The sequence below is a fragment of the Salvelinus alpinus genome, chromosome 18 (assembly GCF_045679555.1).
Source record: "Salvelinus alpinus chromosome 18, SLU_Salpinus.1, whole genome shotgun sequence".
Classification (NCBI taxonomy): Eukaryota; Metazoa; Chordata; class Actinopteri; order Salmoniformes; family Salmonidae; genus Salvelinus; species Salvelinus alpinus.
In genome coordinates, this window is record NC_092103.1 from 9,586,715 (window position 1) to 9,604,244 (window position 17,530).

Below are 17,530 nucleotides of genomic sequence, written 5' to 3' on the forward strand. Positions count from 1 at the left end.
TTAACAAGATTTCCCCGAGAAGAATAATATCTAAGACACGACAGACAAAGATCATAATGAAAGAAATTTGTGTTTAATAAACATTGAGTATTTGCAGGGCCATCCATCCATCCATCCATGTTCCTCCCTTACGAGAATAATTTCATTACAATACATTTCATTCAGTGGCACTGAAAAGCTAAGTGAGTTGGGAACAGAAACAAAAACTACTACTACTGATTGGGCAAGACATACATTAAAGTCCTCCAGCTCATGCATCACCTGATTTACTTAAAGGCACAGACCAACTCCTTGAATTGGCCTACTCCAGGAAGTTTTCACTCATCTTCAAGGTTGCTGAAAACCTGTTTTATCCCCTTAAGTGTATACATTACTGTATTTATGTGGGATACTGTTTTTCCATCAGGAAAGGTTACACATTTCTGGAGTGCATCTTTAAAGTGAAGGTGGTTTGGGGGAAGCTAAGTAACTGACATCAAAAACGGCAGGTGAGGAGTTACTGTGTGTGCATTGGAGCAGGGGCAATCATGTGGATTGTCTGGCGCTTGTTGTAGCAGCTGGTTCTGAAGATCTTATTTGGTCGTAGAGCTTTGCCGCTTATTATCTGGAACTGATGGGCAGGATGTCACTTAGGCAAAGGGGTTTCCAAAGGGGTCTCCGAAGGGATCCGAGCCGCCAGTGGTCTGGGCAACAGGAGTGTTCTGTCGTAAAAACAGTGATACAAAGCAGTACGTTATCATCAATTGATTGGAGTATGATAGGATTCATTGAGATATGAGTCTGTTTCCATACCATTGCTAGGAGTGGTGCTCCAAAGGCATTAGGAGTTGCAGTGCCAAATGCATCATCAAATAGGCTCTGGTTGAGACCTGTTGCTGCTGTTGGAGCCAGGCCTGGGGCTGGATTTGGGGCAAAGACATCCAGGAGCCCTGGAACGGGGGCTGCTGCAGAAGACATGGGAGCAGCTTGCCATGGGGCTGGTTTGGGTGAGTCTAAAGAGACAGGAAAGAATCAGGTGGATTAAAAATAAATACATTTCACAGATACAATACCAGTCAAGTTTGGACACACAATTCAAGGGTTTCTATTTTTACGTTGTAGAATAATAGTTTAGACATCAAAACTATGAAATAACACATTTGGAATCATAGTAAAAAAAAAGTGTTAAATCAAAATATATTTTAGAATCTTCAAAGTAGCCACCCTTTTCCTTGATGACAGCTTTGCACACTCTTGGCATTCTCTCAACCAGCTTCATGAGGGAGTCATCTGTAATGCATTTAAATTAACAGGTGTGCCTTGTTAAGAGGTAATCTGTGGAATTTCTTTCCTTCTTAATGCGTTTGAGCTAATCAGTTGGTAGGGGTGGTAAACAGAAGATGGACTTGGTCTTTTACCAAATATGGCTATATTATGGCAAGAACAGATCAAAAAAGTAACAGGCAATCATTACTTGAAGGTCAGTCAATCCAGAAAATGTCAAGACCTTTAAAAGTTCAAGTGCAGTCGCAAAAACCATCAAGCGCAGGAAAGGACGACTCAGAGTTACCTCTGCTACAGAGGATAAGTTCATTATAGTTACCAGCCTCATAAATTGCAGCCCAAATAAATGCTTCAGAGTTCAAGTAACAGCCACATTTCAATATCAACTGTTCAGAGACTGTAAAAATCAGGCCTTCATGGTCAAATTGCTGCAAAGAAACTACTACTAAAAGGACACCAATAAGAAGACTTGCTTGGGCCAAGAAACACGAGCAATGACATTAGACGTGGAGATCTGTCCTTTGGTCTAATGACCAACCTCCATGTCTTTGTGAGACAGAGTAGGTGAACGGATGATCTCCGTATGTGTGGTTCCCACCATGAAGGTGTGATGGTGCTTTGCTGGTGATTTATTTATTTCAGCAGCAATACGCCATCCCATCTGGTTTGCGCTTAGTGGGACTATCATTTGTTTTCAACAGGACAATGACCCAACAACTCCAGGCTGTGTAAGGGCTATTTGACTAAGAGAGTGATGGAGTGCTGCATCAGATGACCTAGCCTCCACAATCACCCAACCCAATTTGGATAGCTTGGACCACAGAGTGAAGGAAAAGCAGCCAACAAGTGCTCAGCATGAGGGAACTCCTTCAAGACTGTTGGAAAAGCATTCCAGGTGAAGCTGGTCAAGTGAATGCCAAGAGTGTGCAAAGCTGTCAAGGCAAAGAGTGGCTACTTTGAAGAATCTTAAATACATGATTCCATATGTGTTGTTTCATAGTTTGTCTTCACTATTATTCTACAATGTAGCAAATAGTCAATAAAAGAAAAAAAGCCTTGAATGAGTAGGTGTCCAAACTTTTGACTGGTACTGTACATCAAAAACCATCCTGTAACCCAAGCCATAGACTTCACTGTGCTACCGTCTGGGAAAACGGTACCGGACCATGTTTTTTTTTTTAAACTGCATCGTTGGAAAGGTCTCCTAAGCAAGCATTACACAGTAAGGTCTACACCCGTTGTATTTGGCGCATGTGACAGAGATTTTTATTTAAACTTAGACTTGATATTTGCTGGGGCTAGATGATAAATAGGTATTGGGGGTAATCTCCTATAGATTTGATAGGATTTTGAAATTCCAAATAACCACCATTACCATCCGCTGAAATCTGACTCTGAATTTCAAAGTCGTCGTGATCCGCAACCTCCTGGAGCATGCCCACTTTGCTGGAGAAGTACTGGGCAAATGCACCATCCCCATTAGTGCTGGGGGCGGCTCCAGGAGCCTGCTCCCCCTTCCTGGCCGGGATGGCTGGAGGTTTGGCAATCTGGAAGTCCTTGAACATGTCCTTCCCACTCTTCTTCTCCTTCTCCCCTCCCAGGGGGTCCAGAGCCGTGAAGGCACTGGGTTCTACCTTAGCTGGGGCCTCCTTGACTGGGGGCCGGGGTGGGGGCCGGGGTGGACCTTGTGGCATACCCTGTGGAGGGCCTCCCATCATGGCATAAGGGCTGGGTTGGAAGGGGTTAGCCATGGGAGGCTGGCCCCAGCCAGGTGCAACCATGGGCCCTGCAGGAGCAGGCTGTCCCCAAGCCTGGGTGACCGGCTGGGCCCCATACGGGGATGGAGCCTGCTGGCCCCAGGGTGCCGGGGGTATGGGAAGGGCACCGAAGGCAGATGGCTGGGGGAAGGTGGTCTGGGGGTTGTGGAGTGTTACCCCTCCTGGCATGGTGAACATGGAAGGTCCTGGTGCTTGGACTCCCCACGGTAATGTGGCTGTCCCATGAATGGTGACTGAAGGGGGACCCAACTGCAATGCTCCTGGAGGAAAGAGGAAGACCACGGGAGAGAAGAGGGTGATCTTTTCATTTAGGTACAATAGGTAGACTGAACAGAACTTAAAACGCCATCTAGTTTGCCTCAAACGCAGCATAGCTAAAGGATGATTTGCGCCAATGCCGATTTAAACAAGCCAATTGTTTTGCTTTAACACAACATGGGTTCTCACTATTTGGAGCCAATGACGCCACTAGTCTTACCCAGAGCTGCTATGGGAGAGGTGGTGGTCGGACTGTTGAAGAGGTCATCAGAGGCAGATGAGCAGTCAGGCTGACTGAGAGCAGCATATGGGTCGGTCCCAAACAGGTCATTGGCAGGAGGAGACTGGTGGTCAAACCGCAAATAAGGCAACCAAATTTACTACAGGGATATTGAACAATTGACTATCCATCGAGGGCCAGTAAACAAGGGAAAACTGTAGTGAGCGCTGAATTAATGACAAGGTTTATATGGATGATAATGCAGTTGAAAAACGATCATACTTCTATACCGTATTCACATTAATATGATAACCTTTAAAAATAAAAACACCTCTAATACTTAAGACAAACACCAACACTTACCTCCACATCTCACTGAAGCATGAATGTTAAGACAAGGAACATATAAATAGATAGCAACAGGAGATTAGCATAGCGGTTACAGTCAAGCAGAGAGGTTGTTAATCTCCAGGGACAAGCAGGTTAGAGAAGCCATGTGAGCACCACTTACATGCAGTTATGTTAGAAACCTATACCAGTTCCAGTTGTATCCCCAGAGACAAAAACACCAACCCTAACATCCTTGTACCAAAACCATGTTGGTAAAGACAAAACAGTGCAATGCTACCCGTTGGCCTGTAGGAATAGAATATGCCAGCATGGTATCCCAGTGCTGTGAAAGGGGGTTGTTGTTAGACCAATTATGGTTTGGGGAGGTGGTGTGCAGACAGACTCATTCTCAGACATGCAGCAACATCATAGGACCTCTATGGAGCTTCACCTTGGCACTCCTCCGACCTCGTCCAGCCTTAGTGCTCTGTGGAGGGGGGCTTATCACAACCGAACCATCCTTGCTAGCACCCACAGGGGCAGGGGGTTGTGGATCGAACATCACGCCATTACAAAGGAGTGGGCTTTTCCCAGAAATGTCAAGAAAGGGGTTCTGTGGTGAGTGCACAGGAACAGGGACCCTGCTCTCTTCTGTCATCACTCCCCCTAGTGGCCACTGGCCATTACTGAGAGCCAGGATCATGTTCCTATTGGACAACCCGCTCAACTGCTGACCGAAGTTGTCAGAGTCTTCGTTAAGACCAACGCCGTTCCCGATTGGCCTACCCAAGAAGTGAACAGAGCTTTCTTGGTTGTGATTGGTGGAGGGGGCTGAGATCAGAGAATTGGGGGGTGCTGATTGGGCAAGAGGGTCATTGCCGAAAGGGTCAGTGTCTGGGGTTGGAAAGAAGCCAAACGTGGAGGAGAAGGGGTTCTCTGTCTGGGAGGTGCCCCAAGGGTTAGGTGCACAGGAAGTGAAGGGATTTCCCTTTATACAGTTCTGATTGCTGTCAACCTCGGCAGATAGATCCAGCAATAGAATATCATTAGTCTCCTGGTTATCAAGGGAGGGAACGAGAGGGAGAGAGAAAAAAATAAAAATCTGTTGCGCTGAAAGAGAGAAGCAACTGTTAACACAACTAAATGAATAACAAAATGACATGACAAGACGGTTTGATTGATAAAGCAACAGTGGTGATAGCTAAACAAACATTTGAAACAGGATTCAGAAACTCAACTGTAGGAATGTGTCTGAGGGATTACAAGCATTATTTGGAATGCGTTGCCATTTAAGATATAGCCAGGATTTGACCTTTGTAATCCATCAAAATTACCTCAAGTTAATAAACTTACACTTATTACAGACAGCCCTTTACAGAGTTGAGTTTGAGAGCCCTGTATGACATAAGATGGTGTGATTGGTTTAAGGGGTGAAGTTACGCAGTTAAGCTATGGTTTGGGGCGAAAGACTGAGATACATCCACAAGGCAGAACAAAACATCTATGGCCAAGGGTAGGACTGAGCTAGCTAGCACCTGAGAGGAACTTTACCAGAGCTTGAGTAGTCAAAGCCACCTGATAATAAAATTGGGGGGGGAAAGATCCTTGTTAGGAATAGGAAAGGGTGCAAAAAGCCTCCAATATTGAAAATAAAATACCAGCAAGGTCATTTGTTGTTGTCCGTTCTGTCCAAAGAGTTTACTTCGAAGATAAGCATGGCATAACATAATTGCCAACCATTGGCCCTATCCATGTGTAAAGTCTGTTATGAGCATTTCCCCCAGCTCTAGCACTTAGGCCGTTTCACATTATGAGTATATTCCCAGAAAAATAAAATAGTCCCATAATAATGTGCGCACATCCAGTGAACCCAACAGCGGGCTGACTTACTGTAGGAGAGTGGATGTCTGGAGGGGTGGACATATCGCCAAACAAATCCAGCTGTTGCACCTCCTAAACAAAAACATATCCATTTGAAGCATCTTAAAAATACTGGATGTATCATAAAATGAGACGCGACAACACCACAGAACATCTACTAGTAGACACTTGTGCCTGGAGAATCCTCTTCTGCATCCACTTTGCACTTTTTTTACATGTATGATTCCAATATCTTAAAAACACTTACTTTGGCAGTGCCAGCCTGGCCATCGATACTGAGCAAGGCATCACCGCCATTCTGTAAATGAAAACACAGCAGTAGGAGGTCAAGTATGCAGTACGTTGCAGATGAAGCTTATAGTTAGCCAACATACACAGGCACTTACCTCTACTGCATTATTACTCCCATCCTGAAAAGATAGCGCAAGAGGAGAAACATGGTGAATATTCCCATTGGAGGAATGTAATATGTTCTCCATTTACTTATTGGATGCGATTTGTGTGCGATGAGTCATCTCATTGGTATTGCAATGAAAGCATGGTTCGTGGTGCAGGACTAATGAAGCACTAGGGGGCAGTGTTGACTACAAACGTCAGTCACGTGACCTCTGTCCAGTCAGCACCCCCCCCATTTGTTTTTGTTTTTAAATATCTGGATCATGTTCAGTAGGGAGAAAAATGTTTGGAAACAGGGCTGTACTACCAGAACATACAAATTGTACTTTTCTGTTGAAAATATGTTTTTCTATGCCCTACTGAACAACTCTGATCACAAACCCCACAGTAGTCATTTACCTTCTGTGAGGCCTCGGACTTCTTCTTCATGTTGAAGATGACCTGGAATAGATCCTTTAGGTCAATGACCAGGGGCTCTGCCTATATGGAGAGGAGATGAATGGAGAAACAGTCAGACAATCAACTACTTGCAACAACCTACGCGTGTCCCCGTGCGTCTTACCTGCTGGCCAGTCTTTATGGCGAAGAACTGGTGCTGTCCCTCGGCCCCACACACGTAGCCAAAGGCCCTGTTATCCGTTACGTCTCTGGCGATGAATGAGATCTTATTCACTATGTGCTCGTGTTCTATCACCTGAGAGGGAGAGGAGAGAACTGATTTAAAAAAACAGTCCATCTTCAATAACCTAATAATATAAACACTTGCATTTAGGCCAACATGGAATCTACTCGACTGAGATCATGTCCTGTGAAAATTTCTCTACTAAAGGAATTGTAGTTGTAAAGTTAGGTAGTAAAGTTGATACTCCCCAGCCACTGAGACATGATTTAGATAGAGGAACAGAGGGATGAACGTTGGATTAGAACGTCAAACAGTTGTTCTCACCCCTGTTTTCTCATCAATGATCTTGATGCCTGACATGGATATGTTGACCCAGATCCTTTGCTTGTGTTTGCCCTGGGACCGAGAAGCTATTGCCATGCCCTGCAAAGACAACACAACGACATACTAACACACAGCTCATCACCATATGCACACCCAGAGAAAAATTACCATAGAAAACAGACTAACAAAAATCACATTCAATTTTCTCTTTACTAACGTGTACTGTAGCATCTGCATCCTAATATCTGGTACCTTGAGTTTCATCATGGAGTCCTGGCTCATCTTGTCCCCTCGGGCTTCTGGGACATAGTCGATGCCGATCAGCTTGGCCTTGTACCGCACACCATCACCCTGAAACCTTGACAGCAGGTACTCATCAGTCTTCTCTGGAGCTGGGCAAAGGGAAGGAGAGAAAAGTGATTAATTGGATCAATTGTCACTTTGTCTGGTTGAGAATGCCATCTATTATTCATGACGTAGCCTCAACCATGACACCACAAAACAAGATGTAAAACTAGACCAAAGGTCAAGTCTGACGACTCAGAAAAAGTATGTTCTGCCCATAACACCAAATCCCTTACGTGGGGAAAGAGGGAGAGGCCCCTTGCATATAGTACCTTTCTTCTTCTCTTTCTTAAAGGGGGTCTTGGCTGGTGCTGTGGAGGGTGTGGTGGGAGGGCTGGTTGTGGAGGCGGGGGTGCTGGAGGGGGCAGCCGGGACCTCAGGTGCAACGCTCTCCACTTCAGTAGACATGGTGGGGTATGGGCTAGCCTTACTGGAGTCGGGACAGGTAAACCAAATCAAACGGCAGCTCCTTGTTCAGGCCAGGGGGGGGGGGTCGACTCAGCAAAGAGGCTCAGTACTAGCACATGCTCCGTTGTGCCTGTAGGAGGAGATGGTGTGAGAAATATAATGAAACTACACTCCGATGTTAAGTGACATTTTCGCTGGACAGTTACTTTAAGTTAATATTCTGTTAACTCGAACCCAAACAATGTTGTTGACTCGTATGGTCAAAGCATAAAATTACAAATTAAATATCAGTCTAATCGCATTAATATTTTTTATGAAAGGCATATGGCCACACCATGCCGACACAAAAAGCAGTTTCTAACATAAAGCGGCAATATTCACATAGAAGTGTGTCAGATCTGCCACTCATTGAAAGCGTGTCTACGAAGTGGTAGATCTGTTCTATGTGCGCTATTTCTATGCTTCCCATTCTAAATTTTAATTCTGAAGTTTTTTACAACAGCTTCAAAATACTCGATTTTCAGTTATGGAAAATATATTTCACAGTGGTTTAGATGGTACAATGAGCCTCTACACAACACTTCCTTGTTTTGTCCGAAACGGAAAAAAGGCAAACTAGAATTTGAGCAACCGGGAAAAAGGGCGATTTCTGCATAGTGCATCTTTTAATTAACATTTTTTCATAAAGAAAAGTATTTCACTCATATTACTAATTATAGGTCATATTTCATAGAAATCAGGACACACTGGACAATTACTTTAAGCTTTTGGAAAATGAATATAAAGTAGGAAATTAGATTTCACATCACAACAAACTTGTTTACAAAAACATTTGTGATAAAAGAATGATGACAGAACAAGACATTACAGCTCCAAACATTTTAAAGATTAACAGCTTCTGCTACCTGAAATCGTCCCCTAAAAGGTTGTGAGCATCGTAAAAAGTAATATCCCTATAATGATCCACAATGAGGAGCCATGACCCAGTACCTCGTTCTTACTAACCACACATCATTTTGACCCTTATAGTAGCCTTGCTGCAACCCATTGATAGCCATGCATGTAGGGATGGGAGGTGATTCAACTCTGTGGGGTCTTTAATTAAGACAATGTGTGCGGGAAAGGAACACCTGGAGGGCATCAGAAACAGCTGCGCAACTAGCCAGGGACACACACTTCCTCCTTCGAACAGTGTGTCCTGTCAGTCATGTGATTCACATAGGGCAGAGGCCCTGTCCATTCCAACTCTAGGCTGTCATAAAGATCTTAAGATGACAGGCTGGGTGTCCAAATTAAAGCTGTTCCATGTAACCTACAGTGGCTTGAGAAAGTATTCAACCCCCTTCGCATTCTTCCTATTTTGTTGACTTACAACCTGGAATTAAAATAGATTTTTTGCGGGGGGGGGGGGGGGGTTGTATCATTTGATTTACACAACATGCCTAACACTTTGAAAAAGCAAAATGTATTTTATGAAAAACAAGAATTAAGACAATACAGAAAACTATTCACCCCCCCCCCCCCAAAAAATAGTGCCACCTTTCTCAGCAATTACAGCTGCAAGTCTCTTGGGGTGTCTATAAGGTTGGCACATCTAGCCACTGGGATTTTTGCCCATTCTTCAGGGCAAAAGTGCTCCAGCTCCTTCAAGTTGGATGGGTTCCGCTAGTGTACAGCAATCTTTAAGTCATACCACAGATTCTAAATTGGATTGAGGTCTGGGATTTGACTAGGCCATTCCAAGGCATTTAAATACTTCCCCTTAAACCACTCAAGTGTTGTTTTAGCAGTATGCTTAGAGTCATTGTCCTGCTGGAAGGTGAACCTCCATCCCAGTCTCAAATCTCTGGAAGACTGAAACAGGTTTCCCTCAAGAATTTCCCTGTGTTTAGCACCATCCATCATTCCTTCAATTCTGACCAGTTTCCCAGTCCCTGCCGATTAAAACCATCCCCACAGCATGCTGCCACCACGCTTCACTGTGGGGATGGTGTTCTAGGGCTGATGGGTTTGCACCAGACATAGCGTTTTCCTTGATGGCCATAAATCTCAATTTTAGTCTCATCTGACCAGAGTACCTTCTTCCATATGTTTGAAAAGTCTCCCATATGCCTTTTGGCGAACACCAAACTTGTTTGCTTTTTTTTTTCTTTAAACAATGGAATTTCTGGCCACTCTTCCATAAAACCCAGCTCTGTGGAGTGTACGGCTTAAAGTGGTCCTATCGACAGATAATCCAATCTCCGCTGTGGAGCTTTGCAGCTCCTTCAGGGTTCTCTTTGGCCTCTGATTAATGCCCTCCTTGCCTGGTCCATGAGTTTTGGTGGGCGGCCCCGTCTTGGCAGGTTTGTTGTGGTGCCATATTTTTTAATAATGGATTTAATGGTGCTCCGTGGGATGTTCAAACTTTCAGATTTTTTTTAATAACCCAACCCTGCTCTGTACTTCACAACTTTGTCGCTGACCTGTTTGAAGAGCTCCTTGCTCTTCAAAGGGGGTGAATACATATGCACGCACCACTTTTACATTGTAATTTGTTTTCCACCCTCTTTTTTTATTTTTATTTTTATTTCACTTCAACAACTTGGACTATGTGTATGTCCATTACATGATATCCAAATAAAAATCAATTTAAATTACAGGTTGTAATGCAAAAAAAAAAATATATATATAGGAAAAACACCAAGGGGGATGAATACTTTTGCAAGGCACTGTACTTCAGGAAAAACTGCTCGAGTATAATCCATTGTGATAAACATTGCTCCCCTTTCAGTAAAGTGAAGACCGTAAGAGGCAGAGCGAGCCATGGAACACCAAGATATTATGTTAAAGGAACACTCAGCTATTCTGGTTTTAGAGAACGTAGTGACAGCTTCTTAGGGTGACCCAAGCTGAGTGTGACTTCCTATCTGAGGCTAAAAGACAGCTGGGTACCACCACACTGTCCATCTGTGTGCAACTTGGTCCTCTGGTTATGGTAAGAGACAACATTTGCTATTAACAACTACAGCCACAGTTCATTATTACTAACACCATCACAGCTGTAACTAGGCCCTTTATGACAAACAAAGACAGAAACCGAGCACAGACAGAGTAGCCTACAGTAAAATAGAAAGTCAGTGGTCGACCAGTACTGTAAACTGCAAGAGGAGACTTGACTGCCAACAGACAGAGCTCTGGAACCATCAACACTCACAGCTGGATTAGGGAACAAAATGGCTTCTTTCTGAGAGTGAACAAGAGAAACACTACAACAGCACATTATAACACCCACCACAGGTTGATATCAGCAGCTAAACGCCAAGCATTTATTTTCCATATGACACATACCTTCAGGGGCACTTGCAGATGCTGCGTAGATCGCCTCGCTACTGGAAATTAGCCTCGACTACGGCAGAGGAGAGCAAAGGTTGGGAGTGAACAAAGGTTGAGCTATTAAATGAAGTTAATCTTACGCTACCTGGTTGGTGTTTAAAACTGGCCATACGCTCCAGTAATCTCATAACACACAGCTAAAGGACAACATGACAGTAGAGCGTGCAATCCACCCTCAGCAACTGTAGTCTAAAACCTTAAAGGTGAGAAAAAGACTGCTGCTAACTTTGTCAATCGTTTGTATTCATTGACAATGTATAGTAATGTCCAAGGATGTGACTGAGGCAGGATCGAGAACAGGCCTGCTAAACTCTATTTCTACAAAATAGAGTGTAACTCAAGAATAATGAGACGTACAAGGTCAAGAACCAATGTTGCCTCAATTTTTCAGCACTGAGCAAATTTCAGATCTGCTGAGCACAAACTTACAGCTATATAAACTTACAGCCATTGCCAATTAGGCTTCTGCGGCCATTTCATCACAAAGTTGGCCTACCAGAGTGGCCTACCATCAAAACAATGGAGAAAATGAATCCCCTAACATTTTTACATGGAAATAGCTGTTCTATCATTCAGCCTCCAGTAGAAGCCAATGTGGTGTTCAAGCCCGTCTCAAAATACAACACTGCCCCTTTAAGACAAAAATAAATGCTCTTTACCAGACTTGCTTTTCAAAGATGCCTAGAAATGTACACGTTTTGTGCTCTTGTAGGAAGCAATCGCTCCCCTATTGCTGACTACAAATGATCTAAAACTGGGTGAATAACTCCAACTAACAAAGGATATGAACAAAATGAGCACACGTGGCTACATGCCGGTCTCGCTTGGATCTCAAAACAAGCATCATGGCAATGATCTATTTGCATTTAGGCTTTTTGCAGCTCTTATTGGTTGAGCAAGGCATTTAAACCTAATTGCCTGTAAGTCGCTCTGGATAAGAGCGTCTGCTAGATGACTAAAATGTACATGTTACGCCGCACAGGTCTGTGTAGAGTACTGGCTGAGTTGTGCGTGTCAGTGCAATAGTATCCTACTCCGATGTGTTCTGCCTACAACAAATTCTCTTGCATAGTAACTTTTGGTATGTTGCATTGAAAGTGGCTGTTGATTTTATCACAATTGCCACAGTGAAGGGAAACGTTGATAACTCTAGAAAGTTTTCCCTGTTAACGCTAGAAAGTTAAGTGAAGTTCAATCTTGTGCTTTTCTCAGTGGGCTGATATTTCTTCTGCGCGGCAGTCTCGGGCTACTGCTCGCCCGCTTACTCGCGGCGCTTAGAGAAAACATTTCCAAGAACCTCATGTATGACACAGCTCCAGTTGAATTCCCGCCACTCTACATAGAGGCCTCTTGTAGTCCTCTCTCAGGGTCAGTCTGGGGGGGGGGGGGTTACTCATAAAAACAAACAGTCCATTTCCTGAAAACAAGTACAAAGCTGACAGTCCACAAGCTCTTGTAAAACCAGTGCACAGTGACTGCTGAAGAGTAGTTAACATTAACTTGACTCGTCAGGTAAAGTCCAGCTCTGCACAATTCCCCTCTGATGACTGGTAAACACGTTAACAATAAAACTACAGTGGGAGACTGGAAGCTGTTTAAACGATAGTCAAGGCAGCTCCTTTAGTACCCTTTTTCACACTACTGTGCCAACCTGAACCGCACTGACTTGAATATTTATTTTCACATTGTCCTGTTCAGGACTGTTCCAGCCACTACAGGGGATGCATAACCAGCCCAGTACACGTTTCTTTGGCTAGACTCAGTAGGGTGAAAAGCCTTAAATGAAACGATTATATAATGACTGTCCTCAGTCCCAGTTGTCCTCAAGCGATTGGACTAGTCCATATTCTATTAAGATAGGAAATAAGCTCTTGGGGACATTTAGTGCATCTGGCCTGTGTGTCAATATCACCTTTAACCATCTAAAGCAGTGATATAATAACACTTACAAACTTCCATTAGAAGTATGCAGCTCTTCTAAACCAAACTAATTTCAGCATGTGAAAGTCAGATGACCAGGCTTTGCAGAGCTACGGTGGCAAATGTTGATCTAATATCTTCTTCCAAATCAAGTTTATAATTGCACGCACACTCGAAACCACAGCCAAATCTCGCTTTGCCAGCAATCATTTGTATTATATGGCTTGCATCACAAGAGCGACAGCACCAAGACAATAAAACGTTCATGCATTTGTTTCTGCTATGAGAGCAGATTTGTCGACCTTGAACACGCCAAAGTGCATTCAAGGTCTACAGAAATGACTAGAATAGTTTTCCAGTCATCATATGATAGCTGGAGACAGGGTTTGATTGCACCCCCCACTTTAAAACACACGTAACCTTTGGACCCATCGGTCACTGAGTGTAAAAGTTCTCACACGTTACATGTGTGTTTACCGGGCCTCTATCAGAGGAAACAATTATGTTCCTAATAGCCGATAAGTTATCAGATAACAAGAAGCAGAAAGGGTTTCCTTTCCAAACCAAACCAAATTACTGACTAGATATCTGGCCTCTGATTGGTTAGCACCACGTGACTGAATGGGTCATCTGTGGATCACAACACACCACAGTGTTTGTGTGTGTCAAGTCAAAATCCCAAGTAAATGGGCAAGAAGAGGATTATTGGGATACTGTCAGCCAGGGTTGAAAGGCTGAACTACCTTTCGGGTGGTGGTTACATTAGGCACATGATGCTAGCTGTTCAGTAACTCCCATGGACTGACAGTCCCAGTGACTTTGCCCTAATAAGAGGCTGTGTCAGCAACTTCAGAAAAAAGCTAATTAAAGCAACTTCTCAATGTCAGCATGACTAACTACCCTGACAGTAACTGCAGGAAGAGACTGCACCTATCTAAGAACAGACAAAAACCATTGGCATCTCCTGAGCGAATACTCAATGCCACAGCTTTAAAAAGGTGAGAGAAGGACTAGCCAGCAGTGTGGTTATTTGTAATTAGGCATTTTAAACCTGCTAGGGGACCAACTTTCCAAACACTGGATGGTTAAGCTACATCAAGAACGCCTACCATCTTTTGGATTCTTCAACTAGTTAGGCTGAAGTCATACACACAATAAATATTTTTTTAAGAAAAGATTTACACTAAGTCAACAGAATGGCTGCAAAAACGGAGAGAGATGTCCCAATCCTGGGCGTTGTGTTGCTTCATTAGAAGGAAAAGTGAAGTTCTATTCAGCACATCTGGAGGAGATCAGGGCATGAATCAGACACTCAATAGGATGGTGAAATACCACAACTGCAGCCTAGACCCACTGTGGATACAGACAGTGGCCAAGGCTACAAAGACTACATTCCGACATCGCCAGACAACTGTCTACTAGGGATACTAACAAATGCTGGAAGTATATGACTAATTATCTATGGCATTTCATATACACGCAAATATCCAGTTATGAAAAGAAGTATAAGGATAAATATGGTTGCGCAATGCAAAAGAGACTATGATAACCCATTTTGGTAGGCCCATGAAGACGGCCTTGTTTAACAGATAAACATCTTAGGTCCCCAAAACATGATTTTAACGTAGTTTAAATATAATATTCAACAAGTTGTCCCGAAAAGAAAAAAAAGAGATCTCTTACTCAGCCGAAGTATATTTTCAGAAAGCTAAAATAGCGACCTCCCACAATTACCTAGCACTAAACCATTACCTTAGCGACGTGTGCATAGCGCGCACAGCTGGATCGAATGGAAAAATCATGGGGGCTTCTTGGATTTGTTTGATCCAGCATGTAAAATATAATTCCAAATGTATTACTTTCTATTTTAAAAGTGAAGCATTCCGTGACAGCGAAACACAAATAGCATTCCCTGCCTGTGAATTTGTGGATGCGAAAGAATGTGGATGTCACGTACCGTTAACAAGCGCTCCAGACAGAATTATTCATATTCGAGGTTTGTCTTCCAGTGTTCTGAATGTTATTCAAACGCTATCTAGACCGGTCGACACGTCTCCTATCCTCTATGAAGGTTGAATCAAACACCGCTTTTTCAGAGACGTGTTGGAATCAGATGTTTTCCGCTAAGAAGTGGCCCAGAACGCGCCGCTATGTGGTGAATTGGCGACTCCTTCTACCTCCCAATTTAACCCCTAGCAAGCCAGAACGTCAGGAGGCACGTTGCGCCTGTATAGGCCGCACAACTACACCAATCAATGATGAGACCAATAGGATGATTGACATGTAACCATTATTTCGTCCATCATAACCTGCAGTCCGACGGGTTTAGGGTCCTGAAATATTGTGTGGATGAAGGGCAGTTGGGTGTCGGGCGGGTTGAATAAAGATTAAACAACACATTAGAAAACCATAAATGTATCATACATGTATCACTCTTGTGTAATTTATATTGATAGCCTTAAAAAATGAAATAAAAACTAAATGTAGCCTTTCTGGCATTAGTGCATAAACCTAAACTTTAGGGCCTTACTGTATGCGCGCCAAATATGCCAATCACCAAATGCTTTTGGGAATGGAGAGAAAAGTGAATGTTGGAGGCAATAACGACAATGTCAGAGTTTAACTCGATAAGAGAAAAGCTGCAAAATGGAGAGTTAAAAATAAAGAGAAGAGAGGGCCAGAAAAGTAATGTTTGAGAAAGATTTGGTTCAAATGCGCCTATATGGCACTTCAACCGTAGCCTACTATGCAGATTAGTTAAATGGAAACTGAAATCTGGACACTGACTGTAGGTCTATAACCTCTCACATAGCCATAATATTAAGTCCATCACAATTAAGCATTTCTTACAGTAAATTGATACACCAACTGCAGGCAAAATGGAGCGAAATTGGATTGATTTATTTCAGCATCTTGAGAGAATGCTAATGCTAAGTTAGATGCCATCTGTAGAGGTGTTATCTTTATCAGCATCATTAGTTGATAGTAAGTTAATACAACCACATAAAATATGTATCCAAGCCCAACTGAAATCTTATCAGAAACATGTTGGTTCGTTCTCACAGCTTTCTATGTCCTTACAACCGGTCAAACTGATGTCATTTGGACATTTTGCAACGAAAATATTTCCCATTTCTTTTTTGTTAAGCTATTGCATTTTCTCCCCGGTCCCCAAATGTCTGCGAAAGAAGCAGAGATGACAGAACAAACGTTACCTATTTGAACTCCACTGAAGCAAGAGTTTGTTTAGTATTCTAGGGAAACATATAATGACAGAAGAGAAGCTGCATGTATCTAATTATAGACGAGTTGATTAACAAATAGCATACCTAAATCAGGTAAAAAATAATATCCTGCACCCCCTTTCAAAAAATCGTTCTGCTGTCTCTGACTGTAGCCTACAGCGCATTTTCAATATTAGTCGGGCAGTTGCATGCATCACTATGCTCTTACAACTCACATCAAAAATACTTTCAACCTGGTATTTATTGCCTTCTGCTTTATAAAAATCTGTGGGCCATATTACTTAGCTATGGGATCTACAGTGGGGAGAACAAGTATTTGATACACTGACAATTTTGCAGGTTTTCCTACTTACAAAGCATGTAGAGGTCTGTAATTTTTATCATAGGTACACTTCAACTGTGAGAGAAGGAATCTAAAACAAAAATCCAGAAAATCACATTGTATGATTTTTAATTAATTAATTTGCATTTTATTGCATGACATAAGTATTTGATACATCAGAAAAGCAGAACTGAATATTTGGTACAGAAACCTTAGTTTGCAATTACAGAGATAATACGTTTCCTGTAGTTCTTGACCAGGTTTGCACACACTGCAGCAGGGATTTTGGCCCACTCCTCCATACAGACCTTCTCCAGATCCTTCAGGTTTCGGGGCTGTCGCTGGGCAATACGGACTTTCGGCTCCCTCCAAAGATTTTCTATTGGGTTCAGGTCTGGAGACTGGCTAGGCCACTCCAGGACCTTGAGATGCTTCTTACGGAGCCACTCCTTAGTTGCCCTGGCTGTGTGTTTCGGGTCGTTGTCATGCTGGAAGACCCAGCCACGACCCATCTTCAATGCTCTTACTGAGGGAAGGAGGTTGTTGGTCAAGATCTCGCGATACATGGCCCCATCCATCCTCCCTTCAATACGGTGCAGTCGTCCTGTCCCCTTTGCAGAAAAGCATCCCCAAAGAATGATGTTTCCACCTCCATGCTTCACGGTTGGGATGGTGTTCTTGGGGTTGTACTCATCCTTCTATTCCTCCAAACACGGCGAGTGGAGTTTAGAGCAAAAAGCTCTATTTTTGTCTCATCAGACCACATGACCTTCTCCCATTCCTCCTCTGGATCATCCAGATGGTCATTGGCAAACTTCAGACGGGCCTGGACATGCGCTGGCT

General features: G+C 43.2%; 1 protein-coding gene across 4 annotated transcripts; it reads right to left on the reverse strand.

Annotated features, from left to right (window-relative positions):
• Positions 1–51: 51 nt before the first annotated feature.
• On the reverse strand, positions 52–15,322 carry LOC139543665 (disabled homolog 2-like). 4 transcript variants are annotated; one of them, XM_071349968.1, is made up of 14 exons: positions 15,078–15,322; positions 7,690–7,955; positions 7,325–7,464; positions 7,073–7,171; positions 6,689–6,820; positions 6,526–6,606; positions 6,117–6,140; positions 5,978–6,028; positions 5,740–5,802; positions 4,301–4,903; positions 3,520–3,643; positions 2,639–3,301; positions 793–992; positions 52–701 (listed from the first exon to the last, which is right to left on the reverse strand). In XM_071349968.1, exons 2-14 carry the CDS (start codon positions 7,823–7,825, stop codon positions 630–632), a joined length of 2,388 nt encoding a protein of 795 aa, XP_071206069.1. In that variant the 5' UTR covers positions 7,826–7,955; positions 15,078–15,322; the 3' UTR covers positions 52–629. The 4 variants fall into 4 exon arrangements, with proteins under 4 accessions (XP_071206069.1, XP_071206071.1, XP_071206070.1 ...); XM_071349970.1 differs by lacking the exon at positions 4,301–4,903 and adding an exon at positions 5,401–5,424; XM_071349969.1 differs by lacking the exon at positions 15,078–15,322 and adding an exon at positions 11,156–11,172.
• Between the last annotated feature and the right edge of the window lie 2,208 nt (positions 15,323–17,530).

Coding starts and splice junctions, on each gene's coding strand:
- LOC139543665 (XM_071349968.1), bottom strand. CDS start 7,825: ATGTCTACTGAAGTGGAGAGCGTTGCACCTGAGGTCCCGGCTGCCCCC. Junction 7,465..7,689: donor TAAGAAAGAGAAGAAGAAAG/GTACTATATGCA, acceptor CCCTTTGCCCAG/CTCCAGAGAAGACTGATGAG. Junction 3,302..3,519: donor CTCTCCCATAGCAGCTCTGG/GTAAGACTAGTG, acceptor TCTTTCCTCCAG/GAGCATTGCAGTTGGGTCCC.